The following is an 18,723-nucleotide window of genomic DNA, read 5'->3' as shown; positions in this document are numbered from 1 at the left end:
CTAGCAGTCGACTAATATGGAAGAAAGTCACGACTCCGTAAACATGCTTCACATCCAAGAAATAACTGACGATGAAGCGGATCATACGAGAGTTACGCCAACATTAACAAAAGATTCAGATGTCTGTGTAAAGCCAGAGCCGGCAGAGGACTGCGACACAGACTGTACTATAGAAATAGAATCTGTAACTGGCAACGAACTGGTATTGAATCCCCTTTCGAACAAGGAAGATAGAATAATGGAGGCTGATTCTACGCAGAAGTCCAGAGCGTCAACATCAGCAAGTAAAAAGAAACTGAGAAGGGGACCTCATACTCATTACAGAGGAATACGTGCGTTTAAGCAGAAGTGCGTGCACTGTCAAATCTTTTTACATTCTAAATATTCGTATTCCAAGCACATGGAGAGATTCCATACAGAAAAACAGAACGGTGATGCTAACGAACAGTTGAAAGACGAGGAAGAGGTTGAAGATCTGGAAGATGAGCTGATGAGTATGGAGAAAGACGCTCCGCTGACTCAAGTGCAGCAGAACATAATCAGTCAATTGAAAACTTTTTCGTGTTACTCCTGTCAGCAATCGTTCAGCGATCGTAGAAGTACGCTTTCTCATATTCGTCAACATATGCCGGATCTGAGACCGTACACGTGTATCGCGTGTTTAACAGAGTTCCCTGACCGTTCGATGTACAAACTGCATTGCGGCGCGTCGTTCGAATGTGCAATGAAAATTGCTCTGGTGATACCGAGCGAGGGCGAAGAGAAATATTTCACGTGTAACATGTGTCTGCGTTCGATGCAAAACAGAAAAGAATTGCTCAGCCATCTTTCGAAACACTCCGACAAGCAGTATCAACAACTAGTTTCACCGTCGCGATCACCTCCTAAACTGAAACCAATTTCACCTCTGCCGGCGTCTAAACAAGAATCTCCTACAAAGAAATCAATCGGAGGCGGAGGTTTGGAAATTCCGCTCCCTTACAAAAACGGCGATCCAGCGCATAATCACATTTGCGATTTGTGCGGTATGATCTACAGATACAAGCCGAACATGTTGAAGCATAAAGACTTGTGTCAGCGTTTGCAGCCGGAAATTCGAACCTCCTACAAATGTATACACTGTGGAATGACCTATCTTGTATTCAAAAAGTTCCACAACCACATCACTATAGACCATAAAAAGAAAGACTTCTTCTGTTCCGAATGCGGTGCTAAATTTCGATCTCCTAGCGAGTATTTGACACATCACGATATGCATCGTGGCACACAGAAGAAGAAGTCGGTGCTGGAAAAAGTCGAATCATCTTCTAAGAATAACACGCAGAACTTCTCATCGCCCATCAAAGATTGGGACACGTTCGAAGCTGAAATGAACGCTAGTAGGATATCTGACAGCAACCGGTATAGTTGTGCTTTGTGCAACTTGGAGTTTTCCACTAGAGCTGAACTGACAGAGCATAGGAACCTTCATCTCAAAGTTAAGATCTATTCGTGCGTGATCTGCCGCAGCATGTTCAGCAGTGCGGGCGCATTGGAGATCCACATGAAGGACCATGGCATAGAGGACCCCAACGAGAGAAACGCGAACAGCTCGTGCGTAGAGTATGGAACAATGAACAACTCTTCAGAGGATTGTAAACCGGTGAATATGAGCGCCACATCAGACCCGGGTACTGAAAAGAACGAATGTCGCGAATGCGGCAAGGTATTCTCGAACTATGCGAACGTTAGACGACACATACGTAACGTTCATAAGACTAACAAGTATCGCGTCAGTTGCAATCAATGTTCTCGGAAGTTCAAGACCAAGGAGGCCTTGGGCAGGCACATCGCGAGTGAGCACAAGGTCACCAAGGCTGTTCGCCAGTGTCCTGTGTGTCCGAAGACCTTTGTCTTCCAAGCGAACTTGGACCTTCATTATCAGACCGCTCATAAGAACGTGAAGATTGGTGGTTATAAATGCGATATTTGCGGCAAGGCGTTCATGGAGGAAACATCCTTAAAAATACACCGAGGATGGCATAACAGAACGAACTCTCGACTGAGCTTGCGAACAACGCCGAAAACACCAGAAGATCGGAAACTGGCCAAGGATACGCTCACGCCTAAACAGGAGAAGGACACCAGTTCCGATAAGCCCGCCAGAGCCAGAAAATCATTTCCCAATTCGCCGCCCGTGAAACCTGAGGGTAAATTTCAGTGTCAGGTATGCAACGACAAGTTCAACGATGTCACCGAGTTGAGGAAACACTTGTGGGACGTCCACTGCTCCCACAAAACCGAGAAAAATTACGCAGACGAAGAGTTCACGTGCGAGATCTGCAGCCACATCTTCCCTGACAAAGAGTCGCTGACCATTCACATGGAGTGGCACAAGTCGTGTCCGAACCTGAATTACGTCAGGAAAGTTAGGAACCAGGGTAACTTCCCGTGCGACGTTTGCGGGAAATTCTACAGCTCGAAGAAGGTGCTATGGAGACACAAGAAGCTTCATAAAGTGACGAACCTCGCCGCCGTTAAATTGCAATCGGTAACCAAGAAGCCGATCCCGAATCAGCACATATGCAACATTTGCCACAAGATCTTTTGCAGCAATCAGTCTCTGCTACGTCACAGGATGAATTTGCACAACGATTTATCCAACCAGCGGCCGCAGTCGATGTTCTCTGGCACGAGAAGGATTTCCCAGGGGGCGCCTAAAGTGAAGAAGATGAAACTGGAGGAACACGAGGAAGAGGAGGTTCTGCGAAAACCCGCGGTAGCCGGAAATTCAACGAACGTCGGCAAGAAGCCGGTCATGTGTCACGTCTGCAGCAAGTTCTTCGCGAACATGAGCGTGCTATATAAACACAAACAATTGATGCACAGCAAGTCTCGGCCGACAAAGAACGTCGGGAAGGCGTCTTCGTCCACGTCCTCGATCTCGACGTCGCAATGTATCCCGTTGACCGGAGACGATGGCAAAGTTTCCTGCAACGTCTGCTACAAGTCATTCTCCGCGATATCGAACCTACGCCAGCACTTCACCATCAAGCACAAGAACAGCCCACCCAAGTTCGCCTGTCCCATCGACGGTTGCAAGCTGATGTTCCCATCTGCGGCGGATTTGGGGGCCCACGAGGTATCCCACACCAGCATGATCTTCAACTGTAATCTGTGCCGTCGCCATATGTTCAACAGGCAAGCGATGACCGACCACATGCTGACCGCACACAACACCGTTTACGATGCTGGAAAGAGCAAAAACTTCCACAGAGAGACGGACCTGAGTCTCTACGTGGTGCAGAACGCGGTCGACGCAACTTGCCCTCACTGCAAGATCAAGTATCCCAACAACAGAGCCATGAAGATCCATTACTTTAAGTTCCACGACTACTTACAATAAGCCAAGATCCCTGTCTTACGATATCGGGAAAGTTCGAATCACTTTTCTGCGGTCAAAGCTCCCTGGGTGTCTAAGTTGACTTAGATACCGAGTGCACCGGTCCTAGGAGCAGCGAAGCTCTCCTACCTGGATGGACGCTGTGCTCTTAACTTTTCTACCATGTGACGAAGTGGGGTATACATTTGCCCGTCTGGCGTTCGACGATTCTAAGGGTCCTAGACACGCACACGAACACAAACATATAACACAGACACACATACATACACACGTACCGTGATTCCTACTGTTGTTTCGTTTTAGTAGTACATTCTCATATCTCTGCCGGATTCACTTGTCTATTCGTCACGGGCGACACTAGGTTCATCAACGAGGACTTCTGTACATAACCGACGATTATTGTAGAGTACCGATGAATGAGAGAGAGGGAGAGAGAGGAGGTGAGAAACTATCTATATCTTCGATTTATACGTTTCTTTACCGCGGTAATTACAATTTTGAAGGACGTTTTTCGACCTTGTTTGTCGCGAGATTGGTGGCGTCAGTAGCCTTTTTTGCGTAGACCGGTCGATCAACGAACGCTGTTTAATAAGCTGTTTAAGCTATTATTTTGATGCTAAGCTGTTTAAATAGCTTTTGTCGGCGTGGCGCGATACGGACGAGTTATTTGATGAATTGAATTTTCGTTATAGCCGATTGCAACGACCGCGAACCATGATTGCCCATTCTCAATCGTGTCGTTCTACTTGGTGCACTGTCATACGTATGAATTATATTGCATGATTCTTGTTTATTCTTTTTGTTTTTTTTTTCCTTGTTAATGAAGTACGAATCGTGGCGATAGCATTATGATTGACCCGGGCACGAACACGTTTCCTGGTGTTCACCAGGGAAATGTGAAGCTGGGTTGCGTGACTTTTGTACAGTACAGGCGAGCGGTTAGTAAATACGGCAGCGTGAATAAGAATGAAGGATGATCGACATGCATCTCGATGATGCCAAGGGTCGCACGTGAATTGAACCGAACGTTGTTACTGGACGGTTGGGATTATAAGAGCTCTTTTTGTCTTTGATTTTATTATAACGCATATTTGTATATGGAACGTGTATGCTGTAGCGTTTTGCATATAGTGAACAAATAAAAGGAGGACTAATTATGTGTAGATCTTCGATTTTCCAAGCGCCATCATCGTTGCTCACGGCGGACAAGTCGCGTGGTTGGACTTTGCTAAATAGACTCGCCCCGTGATCATTCCTGCTGCAAATAATTTTAGCTGATTTATTGTAAACGCGATCTAGAAAAGTGCATTGAAATTTTGTTGAAACGGTTCGTCTTATTTTCCTTTGGGAAAGGTTACGGTGGTTCGGAGAGAATATAACTTAACCTAAAAATGCATTCGACGAACAACCGGGAGAACAGAATTAAACTATTTCGTTATTGTTGATGAGAAGTCTCGTAATCGGTAATCGCTTCTATATTTTGACGACTTAAGCTTAGATAGATAATTGTTTTCGAAATATTCGATATACACAGGAAAAATGTGTTGGTTACTTGGGTAGGTTACACGATTAGGGTAATTAACCTAGAAACAAGCCATTTAAGTTCGGATCATGGTCTAAGCCAATTCTTTTTGCTTTAGGGATAAGTTTAACGAGGAGTTGTCGGAGGGTATACGATTTTTCATTTACAGTAATACTTTAGAAGAACGTAAGATAATCAGTAATTAAGGTCTCTAAGTTATCTGAGATCAGAAAGCCCTTTACATGTGTAAACAGATGTTTATATCGTTTCTTAAAGACTTAATCTTTTGACCAGTCATCATGTAATGTAGCAACTCCCTCGTGATGTCCTCATTTGATGTCCTCCCTGAATTGATTAACAGGAGAAATGATCGTAGGTAGCTTCAGTGATGAGTCTACCAACGAGGTCCAGGCTGCAAAATACATTTCCTTTTCTAATAGAAACATTTACATAAAAAGCAAGTAACAGCGACGACGGACACCCGAGTGATGACTCAGAGAGAGTTGCCACTGAAAATTGCTGTACCATTATTAAAAATATTGTTTACGCGATTAAATATGTTGTATTGTATCAGGTATTATATCAATTCATATAAAGAAAAAAATTAATATAGAATGGAATTACTGTAGGCCGAAAGAGATGTTTAATTTCCGCATTAAAGTAGCTCCGAGTGCAAAGGGTTAAACATAACAATAATAATTAGACAGCGGATCTTTATGCAAAATAAACATTTTCTACCCGATTTGCAACAGACTGCAGTGTAATGGACATTTATTTTCTTTCTGTGAATATCTTTAACAGGTTGAAAATAATATAACATTACTTTTGAATTCTTCTAATCTTTTTACTGTTTTAAATTACACCTAGTTTTGTTATCAATGCATAAAACCCGCTGTCTAATAATAATTTTAGCGTTTAATTCTCTTTGTATGCAGTGTCTCTGAATGATTCTTGTTGTTAGTAGGTCCGCGGGTTGCGTAACAATTGATGTTTCGCATAGGTAGAACACAGTGAACAATTTCAATCGACGAATCTGAATTTTCGCACGATCACCTGCTCTACTAACTGCATGACTCACTGGAACGGTTCGCAGCATATCAGAACCCCTAACCCACTGAATGTCTCAGGGATCAATAGAATTTCGCCGGGCGATCCTCCATTTTGACCGGTGTGTTTTAAACGCGAGTATTTCGCCGTGGATTTTACTCCGGGGATTTGCTTTTAGGAATCGATCGCGTGTACTTTGTAAGGAATGTTGTCCGAGATAGTCTGGAATCCGACGAGTGACAGTCCCGAGGAATCAACCCGAGATGCACCGGGGCTCGCACACGTCGAACCATTCCACCTACTGTTAACTTTTCTTACGGCAGATGCTCGAGACGATAATCTGCCCTTCTGCGATTCTCGTCTCGCGCTACGGCATCACGATAGTTCAAAGGACTCTCCTGCCGTTTTTATCGAGAAAAAGAAGTCGTATAAACATTTATATATATATGTATATATACATATATTTCTGTACACCGAACACCTTTTTGTATAATAATATTTTTAGACTGCGAGGATCAGACTCCGCAAATGTCAGTTTGGTGAAACGATACCTAGCGCACGCAACCGTTGCTCTTGTGTTTGTTGCGAACGAGGAACATAGATTTTACTGGACACTTAAAGGTCGATTTATGCTATCCGCACAGACATGGACCGTTTCCGTATCGGCACCGTTCCGACACAGGCAGTAGCATTCATACTATACACTACAAGTTCGTTGAACGGTCCGCATCTGATCAGTCAAGTAAGACGACTTGCAAAGACGTGCGAAGAGAGTAAAAATTTATTCTCATTTAACTGTAAAAGATTTGGCTGAGAAGAGAAAGAGGTGTCGCCGATTTTTGTGTGCACGAGTGTTTAAGAAAAAGAAAAATTTAAGAAGAATATTGGACACTCTACGAAAGATTAACAGACGACGAACCAAAATTTGTTCAATATTTTAGAATGTCACGATATAGCTTCAATATTCTTTTGGAAAATATTCTTCAAGGAAGCAATTAGTGCAAAAATACTACCAGTATGCATAATGCATACCCGGACACGACGAAGTATTCTTCGCGAGAATGTTGGACGATCGGACCGGTGCTGGTACGTGTCTGTGCCGTTCTGATACGGTAGGTATAAACGCTTCTATTTAAATGCAGTGAAGACTATTTGTCTAGTTCGATACGTTCCGTGTCTGTGCGGATAGTGTAAATCCACCTTAATACGTACATAAACATGAGAATTGTAGAATATGCGTGTACGCGACGCACGCACTTTTTACTTTCCCTCGACATGTCCGTGTATATTGTATCAATATATTCACTACTGTAAACTCGAACATTTTCTTTCTTGCTCGGAAAGATTTCTGTTGATCCTTACCGAGCTGAAGATCCTGTATTTTTATGTATACTCGCGGAGCACTTGTCGTACATCCTGATGTCTTCCTTGGCTGGTCACCCGCCATTTGCCGTAAACATGGCGGGCGTTGACTGTTCTGGGTAAAGAATTAATCGTGACGTTAATTTAACACGTTCCGTGCCACGTGTACCACTGATGATACACGTTAAGCTATCCACTGTGGTATACGCTGACATGTTTCTGTAATGCGCTAAAAACATACAATGTCTTATAATAAGTTTGACACTGTAGAACAGCGCTCGGATTTACTTACTCGCGAGTACGAGTGTCGAAGGCTAAGCTACTCCTAGGCGCCACGAATAGCGAATATGGAACGCGCCTGAGGAGCTTCGAACTAGCCACCAAAAGAATGAGGCATTATGAACAGATGCAGTATAAAACACAGCACATAAGTTTGTTTAATTGTCGTGGAAAAACAGTTCGGCACGGAACGTGTATAAATGAGCCAACTTCGACTTGACATTTTTGATATACGATAGACACTCAAGGTCTCAATCTTCTTGATCTAGTATGACGGTACCAGAACGCGTTCGCTGTGGGTGACAAAGTACCACATTGAACATCGTCCTGCTTCTTAATTGACAGTGAAATATAATACATAAAAAGACAAATATAGTTGGGGGGTGTAAATATACGTCTACGGAACTAGGTGGTTAAGGGGACACTTTAACAGGGATCAATACGGTACGCGTTGTCCTGCACCGAGTGTCAAAGATAATAATTAGACAGCGGATTTTATGCATTTATAACAGAAACGAGTAGACGTGATTGAAAACATTAAAAACATTAGACGAATTTAAAAACACTGTTATATAATTTTGAAAAATTGAAGATGTCAACATATGATTTCTCCTCTATTAAAATCATTAAGAAACATCATTCGATTTAGTTTCTACTTCTTGCAATCGATGCAGACGATTTTTCCATAAAGATCCGCAGTCTACTAATAATAATAAAGAAGCAGTGTTTTATTTTTAAGTCTTCTTCTCTCCAGGTTGTTGTACGTTTCAGAAGCCCTTTGGTTTTGCAAAATCGCGATCTTTCGCGTCGGGGAAGCGTTAATTGGAGGTCGAGGATGTACCGGCTGAAAGGTAGCCGAAACTGGGGCAACACAGTAGCGCTTCGCAGCCATTTTGAAGTCGAACTTGGTCCGCGGTCGGTCGAATGAAATTTTTCTGGAAAATTGTTTCTGTCGCCGGACGATCCTAGTTTTCTACGGGCACGGAATTAACAGCGTTGTGCCGGGTGCCAATGTTATTGATTATTCGAAGAGTCCGGGTGCAGAGTGGCACAACCCCCCTAGCCGGTTTTTCGAGTCCGGACGCTGCTGGTGGATGCGTTTCTGGGTCTCGTTTAATTGATATCGAGGGGCGTTCAATTTATTTTCGTTGATCGCCGCTACAGAAGCGAGCCGCGCGTCTATTTCTGTGTAATTAGAGCCGAGTGTAATCAATTAGACTTGTCACTAAAACGAGCGACATCGAGGCTAGAAGGCCACGTGGACAGATCCATTTCAGTGTTGCGACATAATCGCGCACACGTTTCTCGCCTCGATGTACAACGCTGTTTAATAGTCCCACGATGTCGTAAGATACACACCGGGCACGTAACGCTGATGAAACGCGGATTAGACCGAAGAGCCTTGCCAACGTGTTCGCAACTCGGTCCCCGCGGTCCGCTCCTTTTTGTCAACTGTTGCGTTGTTCATTAACACAGAAAAATTTAGAAATCGAAACCGCGTCGAACAGTTTCTGGATCGATTGTGATTAGTAGACTGCGGATATTTAAAAATTGTCTGCATCGATTACAAGAAATAGAAACTAAATTGAATGTTATTTCTTCCCTCAATGATTTTAATAGAGGAGAAATCATATATTGACATCTTCAATTTTTAAAAGGTTTCAACAATTTTGGATTTCATCTACTCAATTTTGCTATAAATGCATACAGATCCGTAGTCTAGTGATTAGTGTTGCGTGGCTGGCCGATGTCGTTCCACCGGCTGCGTTACGTCGTGTGACGCTGCACTCGACTGACTTAGATTTCCTTAATTAAAAACGCTGGTATCTGTCACGTCGTTGATTATTCAGTGCACGGACGACGGTGGGTCAGAGGCTGCTTATCGATCGGATTTTTAACTAGCTACCCGTGCACGGTCGCGACCATATCTCGACCATCTGGACTCCTACAGGAACCGATGTCACCGTAAACGTCCGTGTCGAGCTGATTATGCAGCTGCATCATGCACGAATTCGTGGAAAACCGAATTAATGCAATCAGGAAGTATTGATATTTTCCTGACGATAACGCATCGATACGAGGATAATCGATTAAAGGATCTTTTTTAGGGTTTGCAAGGCCGTGGGATAGATCTGGGATTTATTTGAATCCCGCGAGGTCATTACAAAGATATCCTGCAAAAAGCTGATTCAGCCTGTACGCATCTTGCGCGTCGTTATTCGCGCAATTTTCATTACACGCGCATAGCCCCGCAAAATTTTCAGGATTTCGCACCACCTATTTAAGAAATGCGGGACCAAGAAATGACGCGGGATCTTGCGGGATTCCACTTTGCGGGATTGGCAAGCCCTAACCTTTTTACGCTTGTTCGAATCTTCAGTCTCGGAGTTTTTCTATTAAATTCTACGGAAGATAGTAATTGTTCAGGATAAGTGTCTAATAGTTCGAGCACCTCGTCACGCACCAGCAAACGCGCGTTTCCCCCGCATTCGTCATGGTTCCGCGTGTCTCGGAGGGCCGCCATGCCGCGATCCAACGAGGGCTCTAGATCCGGCCGACATCCCCAATCAATTAATTAAGCGAGCGAACGGCGTGTTACTCGGGGGTGCCTAATTAATCGAGCAGACTCGAACAGGCCGGCTACACCTCGCACACGATCTTAACGGTTAAAGTACCATTGTATCGCAGGCAGAACGGTTACGCCTGCTCTTCGGTATGCCGAAAACGAGCTTCATGGCTGTCCAGCAACGATCGTGCACCGTGGCGTTGATCGATGGATCATCGATCGCCTCCCGTTCCCATTCGGTCTCACCTCGACACGATCCACGCTGACGTAATGGTTTCGGTCAACGTAGCCTAAATCGTTTCCTTGAGCGAGTTTTTCGACGAGGCGTGCGTCCGATTCCGATTTCGGAGCCATCCTTGTTGCGCGATGTTGCGTGACTTGACTACTTTTTTCGGGAAGTCAGTTGCCATTTTTTGGCCAGCTCCATCATCGCGAACGATCCTTTCATTCTGTCCACAGGGAAGAAGATCAACGATCTCTGCCAGATAACTTTATTGCTGGGAAAACAAAGTGAATGAACGATGAGACCAAGCGAATGATTTTATTGTAAGAAACATAATTTATTTTTAACAGAAAGTCTCATCAAAGAGTACAACGAACCTTTTAATACGTTTCCGGTACATAGAAGTGTATCACTCCATTTTGCATACATTCCATTTAGTATTGTGACTGCTATGCTCGTCATCTTGTGTTGTTGATATTCATCTTGAATAGTTCATTTCTATTTTCTTGCTTGTAGACTGACCCAGCTGTAAATTTTCTGACCATAATTTTTAAACAATTAGTTAAACAATTATTATAGAACATATATATTTACTACGATGATTATTACTAGATAGGAATCATGTTTTACTGAATTTTCGTGGAAATTTCAATGTTCGTGGACATTTAGGGAGCAATGTTTATTGATTTTATATCGATACGAGAAACTTCTTTTTAGGCAAAATGTCACTGAATTTCTCGATGCAGACAACTGTGCGCGTCTAGACAGTTCGTTATAAGAGCGAGTTTATGTCATCGAATAGATAACAGAAAATAGAATAATCATTCCGCCGCGCCGCTAGGAATTTTTCCCCGAAGCTGTTTCACGGGGATTGTATCTCGTTAGCCCGTCGGCGTTTGTTCCCCAGCGACGACGCCGGGATGCAAATGCGCGATTGATCAGTGATTTAATCAAGGAAAAAACGTCTGTCGCCCGAGGTGGCCAGTTTATTAGCGTCGAAACGGCTCCGTGGGTTTCGTAACGGGCTTTGTCTCTCGCTCGGGCCCCGCGAAATATAATGCCCGGTTGCGTAATTACGATTTTAATAAGGAGGAGGAGCGCGCACTCGTGGATTTCCAGTCCGCGGTTCTTTTATCCGGCTCGCCGCCGTCAAGGCGGAATTAAATTAAAATGAAAATTAGGAAACGATTCACCAGACTCACCAACGTCCTTTCCACTCTCGCGGATAATTCGTGCCAAGGACTGCGAACCGCAACGATATCTGCACTACCTTTGTTTCTGCTTCGAATACGAAAAACACAACGAACCTATTGGCTTTTTAAAACACTTTAGAAAGATCATCGAGGAACAACAAGCGACCCTCTCAAAAACTTACACGTTATTTATATTGTTTTTAATCCTCACTTCGATCCTCTCCTCGAGATTACTTCCAGAGGCTGAACTTAAATTGTGAGGAAATCAGAAATATTTACCTTTTTTTATATAATCCTGTAGATTTCGACGAGGACATGCTGAAAATCCTAGTTTCAGTCTTATAGGAATCCACTGGATCAGAAGTTGTGCGTGCTCAAAGTTCAGCGATTTTCACCGTGTTTGACAGGTAAGGGAAACTTTCAATTAACCCTTGAAATGCACGAGAATTTCTGTTAAAGAAACTATGTACAATTTGCTTATAAATTAATGGTAAAAATTTGATTTCGCATGTTTTTGAACACCCTCGTATGTCTGGTAAAGGAAGGCCCTATTTAATTAAATTAATTGGCAAGAAAAAAGATGGATGAAACATTTGCACAAGATCTTTTGCAAAATTTGTTTTGTTACAAGAATTTATACTCGAATGACAACCCCTGTCCAGATGTAACGTACAGAAGCAATATACTTTTGTCGCTATTGTAAGTCAGATATTTTTATGCTCCTACGTCACACCGACCGAAAATAGACGATCTTAAGACATGGATTTAACATGTAAAACATCGACGGTCAATAAGATTCTACTTCTGCATCCAGGTTGGGCAGATTAACAATTCTCAGGTCTCCATTTCGGTCATCGAGAACTTCGGACGGTTTAGGTATCGAGGATAAAGTAAATGATCGATAGTTAGCGATTCTTTATACAGAGTGGTCCATCTAAATTGGAACCACCTAAATATTTCCTTTATTTGCGATGATATAAGAAGTGTTTTTAAATGCAAATGCCTCTTGCCTCTCGGAATGTTCGTCCTGTCGTCCCTGCCGATGAACATATGATATCACAAGGTGAATGCTTTGCAAATTTTATTTTTTTCTCAAGGTCATTTTTCCGGATTTTTCAAGGTCATTGATATATATTTTTTGATGCATATTCTAGTTGACATTAAAACGCATTCAGAGCTATTAGTAACATGACTTTAAAGTAACCTCTGACTTCTAAAATTGAAATTAGATTTGATATTTATTTCCATCGATATCACGGACATGATAGCTCAATCGCTAATATTCAATTTGTAAGCCACCTGTCACTTACTTTTTAAGTTACCCTTAAGTGTACAAAAAATAATAATAATGTCCTTCCACAGATACGCATTGTCGGAGTATAAAACGATCGATGACAGATTGTAATGATCTTCCGATGGAGTTCGCTTCAAGGTGATGTTATTAATATATCTGCATGTGTTCTAATGTCAACTAGAATATGGATGGAGAAAAATATACATTTACAAGAAAAAATATATCAATGATCTTGAAAACTCCGGAAAAAATGGCCTTGAGAAAAAAATAACATTTGCAAAGTGTTCATCTTGCGATACCATTTACATTGAATCGAGAACATTAGTTATGTCATCGAAAATAAAGCAGATATTTAGGTGGACTAACCATTTTCACTCCCTGGATGGCTCTGACGATGTTCTAACGTCCGACTCGATTTCTTATTTATGTATCTTCCTACAAACACCACCTACGAATTAATGTAAACGCGTCGTGTTGCGACAGCGCGACACAAATCGGCCGGTTTAGCTGGATGGATATCGTAAAACGATCTCGCGTCCGGGATCTCGACTTACCCATCGATCGTTTCCGACCGGTGGATTAACGATTTCGAAAATCGAACTCGAGCCGCTGCGGGTGCAGAGACATGCGCGACAATCTTCGCATAAATTCGATTCTACTTTCGATGAACGTTGCCTAACCTAGCCTACGATCTTGAGGAAACTTTGCAGAATTGTAAACGAGCCCAAAATAAGGGTTTCATTTATATCCTGAAACGACGAAAAAGTCCATCATCGGCCCCATTTTAGTAATAAAGTTTATGTAAACGTGGAATATGGAACGTGATTTGATTTTTATTATGTAAAAAATGTATAAAGTGATGAAAATGTTGGAAGACAGATAAATTGGTTTGAACTCGAGTGGCGACTCCAGAGTCACCACTAAAACTTGCTATACCATTATTATACATATATTGGTATCTGATCAATTACTAAGCATTTAAGTATTGAAGGAGGTATTATATCAATTTTATTATTCTCTAGTGTATCACGTTTTCTCTAATCCAAAATGAAAAATTACGTTGTCTCGGGGAATAACGTTTTAAACTGATGTTTTCTATACCTTAAACAAAAATTATTGAAGGGAAAATATCAATTTTATTTTTAAAAATAAAGTACTACTAGGTGCTCTTCACATGTTATTTCTATTAATTTCTAAAAAGTTTGTTTTGTGTTCGATACCCGGGTGTAGCACGGTAACTGGTAGCTTTACTCTAGTTATTGGTGAAAACATAGAAAATATATAATTTTCTAGTAGATGAGAAAATGCGAGAACTAGAGGGAGCTGCTGGCCTCATTTGAAATTCCATTTCTTTCATGATAAAAATGTATTTGTGCACGCGCGATAAATCGCGTATATCGGGGCCGATGGAAAAGTTTCGAGAGGTGCCGTCGGGTGCGCCTAGTTTGAAATTTCTGAAACTACGGTGCGCGAACGTCACTGCAAAAAAAAAAGATAGAGAGAGAGAAGAAAGTTTGAACGGAAACTGAAACGATAGATTGGAGCGATGGTTCACGGTGGATCGAGCACGCCACCACGAGCAATGGGAAATGATCGTGCAATTACGAGGAGACTGAAGTGCATGTGTGCATCACGCGGTGATGCATTGAGAGCGAGGTCGTTGATGTGTCGATCAACGGACATGAAACAGCCGTAACGTTACTCGTTTCAGTGGCACGGTGATCAATTTTTTTCCTGAGCTATGATAACGCTCTGTGAACAGACGAGAGAGTGGTTTGCAAACAAAGGTGAACGGTGAAAATTTGTTCCGGAAGAGCTACTCTAAACTCGCGATACGAACGAGAAAAGCTTGGGAGAAAAGAAGCCACGAGTATAATTAAACGACCAGTGAAACATTTATGTCAGAGTTCTAACAGTCACTCGGGAAAAGGTCACTCCGGATGCGAGAATAGTATATTGGATTCCCGTTAAGAACAAAGATAATTCGGTTAGGACACAGCGACCCTGACCAAGTTTTATCTTATAATTGCCGATCGCATTATCAGGTGTCAGAAGGCCTGCATCCTCTCTGTATCGGAAACCTATAGGTCACCGCGCGAATCTGCAGTATACTGGTTCGCTGAAGGTGAAGACCAGATACATCTTGATCCAGCTGTTTAAAAGCGTCATGTAACTACTCCACTTCAATTAGGTTTGATAAAAAGGTCGACGCATATAGAAGAAGCTTCTTCGAAAATCTGGGCAAGGTCAACTGTTGCTCGACAAGGCATCCACTCTCCGAGGGTTAAACGAAGCTGAATTACACTAATTAGCATTAATATAAAGCTAATTGGATAGTCTATTCTCCAGGTAACAAGCCTTATATACTTGTAAACAACATTGAAGCAACTGGCACAGGATGTCAAGGATAATTTTCCAACGTTTTCTAAAGAGTCGGAAGGAACCTGGTCTTCGCAAGTACTTACTGCGGCTTCTCTGGGAGTTTCAAAGTTTCCAAACAGATCTTTGAGGATTCTAGAGACCGCTAAAATCGTATAGAGATCTCCTATGTTCTACTGGGGACCTATGGAAATCATTGGACTCCAGATTTGACCAACAACGTCTTCAACCGACAACGTCTTTAGTCGACGACATTGTTATTCGATATGAACATTGACAACAACGTTATCCGACTACGTCTAATTCTTCTTATAGTGTAATAATTATATTTTTATACAGAAGTAAGTGTCAGTGCAGAATAGTTAAATGATGTTACTATCATGTCTGACACTGTCGTCGACTAAAATCGTTGTCGGTTAAATTCGTCGACGGTCAGAGTAGTTGTCGGTCGAAGTTATAGTCGGTCAAATATTGTGGGTGAAAACTGTGTCGGTGATTTTCATGGGACGCGTTACACCGAGGGCCTCAGAAACACAAATTCCCAGCAGGATTTCTCTGATCCGGGGAATGCGAAGGAAAAGGCAACCAAGTGATAGAAAAACTACAGAAATCTCTATCGTGTTGGTGGGCTCGTCCTTCGACGAGACTCGAGGCTTCCACGCAGGATACGTAAACGCCTGTGTCGCAAGCGGGGTTTCACGCTACGCTTGATCAACAGTTACCTTGCGACAGTATCATATGACAAATCGAAGAAAGGAAGGCGAAGAGACACACAGAAAGAGCAGAAACGGAATCGTGTTCTGTTGATCGCGTTACTTACATGCTTTCGGAGCAGGTCCTGGAACGCATTGCCAGACCATCAAAGTTTCGTATAATTTCGTATAATTCCTGTAGATAAATTAGAGTGACAACCTATAACATATTTTCCTCAAGGTGCAACGTCATCAAATTAATTACGACTGAACTTTAGAACGCCATCTTACACTGTGACCTTTCACTCGAACAGCAACTCAATGAAACGTATCCTTTCTATCTCGATGAATGGACCCACGATTACTATTCAAGCTCAGAGCGAACTTTATACTTTCTTTTTGTCGGGTAAAATCGTAAATAATCCGTGGATCTAAGTTTCGAAAACTGGTAACTTGGTTAGAGAGTTCGTTGCGTCTCTCTGGGATTTAAATATTTAATTTCTTTCGTATACGATTTTAGTCTAATAATATACATATGCATACGGATCGCTCGTTAAAAGTAGTCTGTACAATATATTTTCGTTTGTTGCTGATCGAGAACACTATTATTATTATTATAACATTATTTTATTTATTTTATTATTTTTTAATTAGTTAAACAATTGTTAAAAAGAAACAGTCTAATGTACGAACACTAACTCAATGAAGCGTATCGTTTCTATCTTGATGAACGCATCCACGATTACTATTCAAGCTCAGAGCGAACTTTAAACTTTCTTTTTTCCGGGTAGAATTGGTTTTGTAAATTGGTAACCCGGTTAAAGAGTTCGTTGCGTCTCCCTGGCCTTCTCGCGCTTGAAAATGACGTCGGGCGTTCGCGCGAAATCTCGGCTTGGATAACAAACGGTGGATTATTGGGTCGCGTGCTGCGGTGTCCGCGAGTGGATCGAAGTAAATCGTGGATCAGCGGAGAAAGGATCGAGAGGATCGTTCGCACGTGGCGAAAAACGCTGTACTTCGAGGGCATCGGTGAACCGGTGGTGGCGGCAATCCAATTGCGACGGAATCGGCTTTATGTAACGCGGTAAACAGGCGAAACCATAGATGAGAGAGGTGTTGGGCGTCGCGACGCGGCGTGGTCGCGTCTCGCGTTCTCCAATTTCAAGGTCGCGTGTGCGCGCACGCGTTACATAAGTAAAAGATCCTCGGGAGACGGGAACGCGGAATCCCGGGGAACCGTTTCTTCGCGATCCCGCTTGGAAATCGCGACACACGATACGCCGTGGCAAGGCTGCCGTTACGTGTCGCGACGAAGCGGAAACAGATGAACGACCTCGACGTCTCCGCAACATCGATTATCGTCGCCGGACTGCGATATCGATGTTGCGTGACAGCCGCGTGAACCGGAGATGAACATTATTGTGCCCGAATAATGGATAACCATTGGTATCGCTCTCGAAGATATCTGGCTTGATAGGGGATACGGCGAACTAGCGATTTTACAAGGTGTGATCGAGAAGTTCGGCGACGCGACGCGACGTTGCGCGTGGAACGAGATAGATCGTACTTGGAGATCTAAGGCTTCGAGAGGGGATTGACTACGGTGTAGGCAACAGATGTGCCAAATTGCATCAGCCGTGCTCTTTGTTTGGTTGACATCGGAAATTTTTAATTCCGACAGATTTTAAATATACTTTAGCCGTACTCACCGAGAACTGAACAGCTGGCTCTTCGAACGGCAGAAATTTTCTACTAGGCCAATCGTTAATTATTCGTAGACTGCGGATCTTTATAGAAAATAAAAATTGTCTGCATCGTTTGTAAGAAGTGGAAAACAAACAGAATGTTTTATTTCTTTCCTTAATAATTTTAATAGTTGAGAAATCATATGGTATATACATTTAGGATTTTTAAACATTTTCCTACAAGTTTGAAGGAACTCTAACCACGACTGCCACGAAAAATCGTCAGAAACATCCATCTTATATAAAGGTATGTATAATACAAAAATAAGAAAGACAGTCTATCGCAACAATGATTTTTGAACAACATTGAACAGCACGAAAACCTTCGAGGAAAGAGGAATAAATCGGTGAACGCTTACGGGGTGTACGCTACGAAATAAGAAACGTTCCTGCATCTTTTTATTCAGCAGCTTTTTTATTGTTTTAATTATAAAGAAGTAACAAAGAATAATAATTTCATGATATTACCATACTTTCTCTCTCTGTCGTTCGCGCGCGCATACTCTCCCTAAACACACTCTCTCTCTCTGTCTCTATGTATTTATATCAATATTATTTAATAGATATACTCATTCACGTATTGAATATCGTGGCAAATATATAGATAAAGGTTTCATCTAACGTTCACACGTCGTGAATAGCGACCGTGCAACAGAGACGCGCCTCTCTCTCTCTCTCTCTCTCTCTCTCTCTCTCTCTTGCTCTCTTATTCTCTTCATTCCTCCCGATCTTAGAACCACCCCTGACCCGATCAACCTGCTTTAGTTCACTCGGTCCAGAGTCCTCGATACGCAACCCTGGACGCGCCTCCTCGTCCCGTCTTTCTCTTATTTTATCCTTTATTTATCCAACGTGAAATGACTATTATCGAGGGGACGACGGGGGTCGGGAGGATGTGACCGGAAGTTGCTCGAATCATGGGGGCGGATCGGCGGTCGCGTGCCAAACAAGGCGCTAAACGGAAGTGTCTTGACTCGATCCAGAGTCTCGATCCGGAGCCGAGGATCCATCTCGAGCCGCGCAGACACTCCGCACGGAC

The 18,723-nt window shown here is 42.6% G+C and overlaps 1 protein-coding gene across 2 annotated transcripts in view; it reads left to right on the top strand.

Annotated features, from left to right (window-relative positions):
- LOC143210486 (uncharacterized) overlaps positions 1-18,723 on the top strand; it is a 30,139-nt gene that overhangs the window by 3,102 nt on the left and 8,314 nt on the right. Inside the window, exon 4 of one of the 2 annotated variants that reach the window (XM_076427384.1) lies at positions 8-18,723. This exon is cut by the window's right edge and continues 8,314 nt beyond it. In XM_076427384.1, the coding sequence (XP_076283499.1) occupies positions 8-3,385 (3,378 nt within the window). In that variant the 3' untranslated portion in view covers positions 3,386-18,723. Of the gene's footprint in view, positions 1-4 lie in introns of both variants that reach the window. The other variant, XM_076427379.1, reaches the window with a different exon arrangement.

The sequence above is a fragment of the Lasioglossum baleicum genome, chromosome 1 (genome assembly GCF_051020765.1).
Source record: "Lasioglossum baleicum chromosome 1, iyLasBale1, whole genome shotgun sequence".
In the NCBI taxonomy this organism is placed as follows: Eukaryota; Metazoa; Arthropoda; class Insecta; order Hymenoptera; family Halictidae; genus Lasioglossum; species Lasioglossum baleicum.
This window is presented reverse-complemented; position numbering and strand designations above follow the sequence as displayed.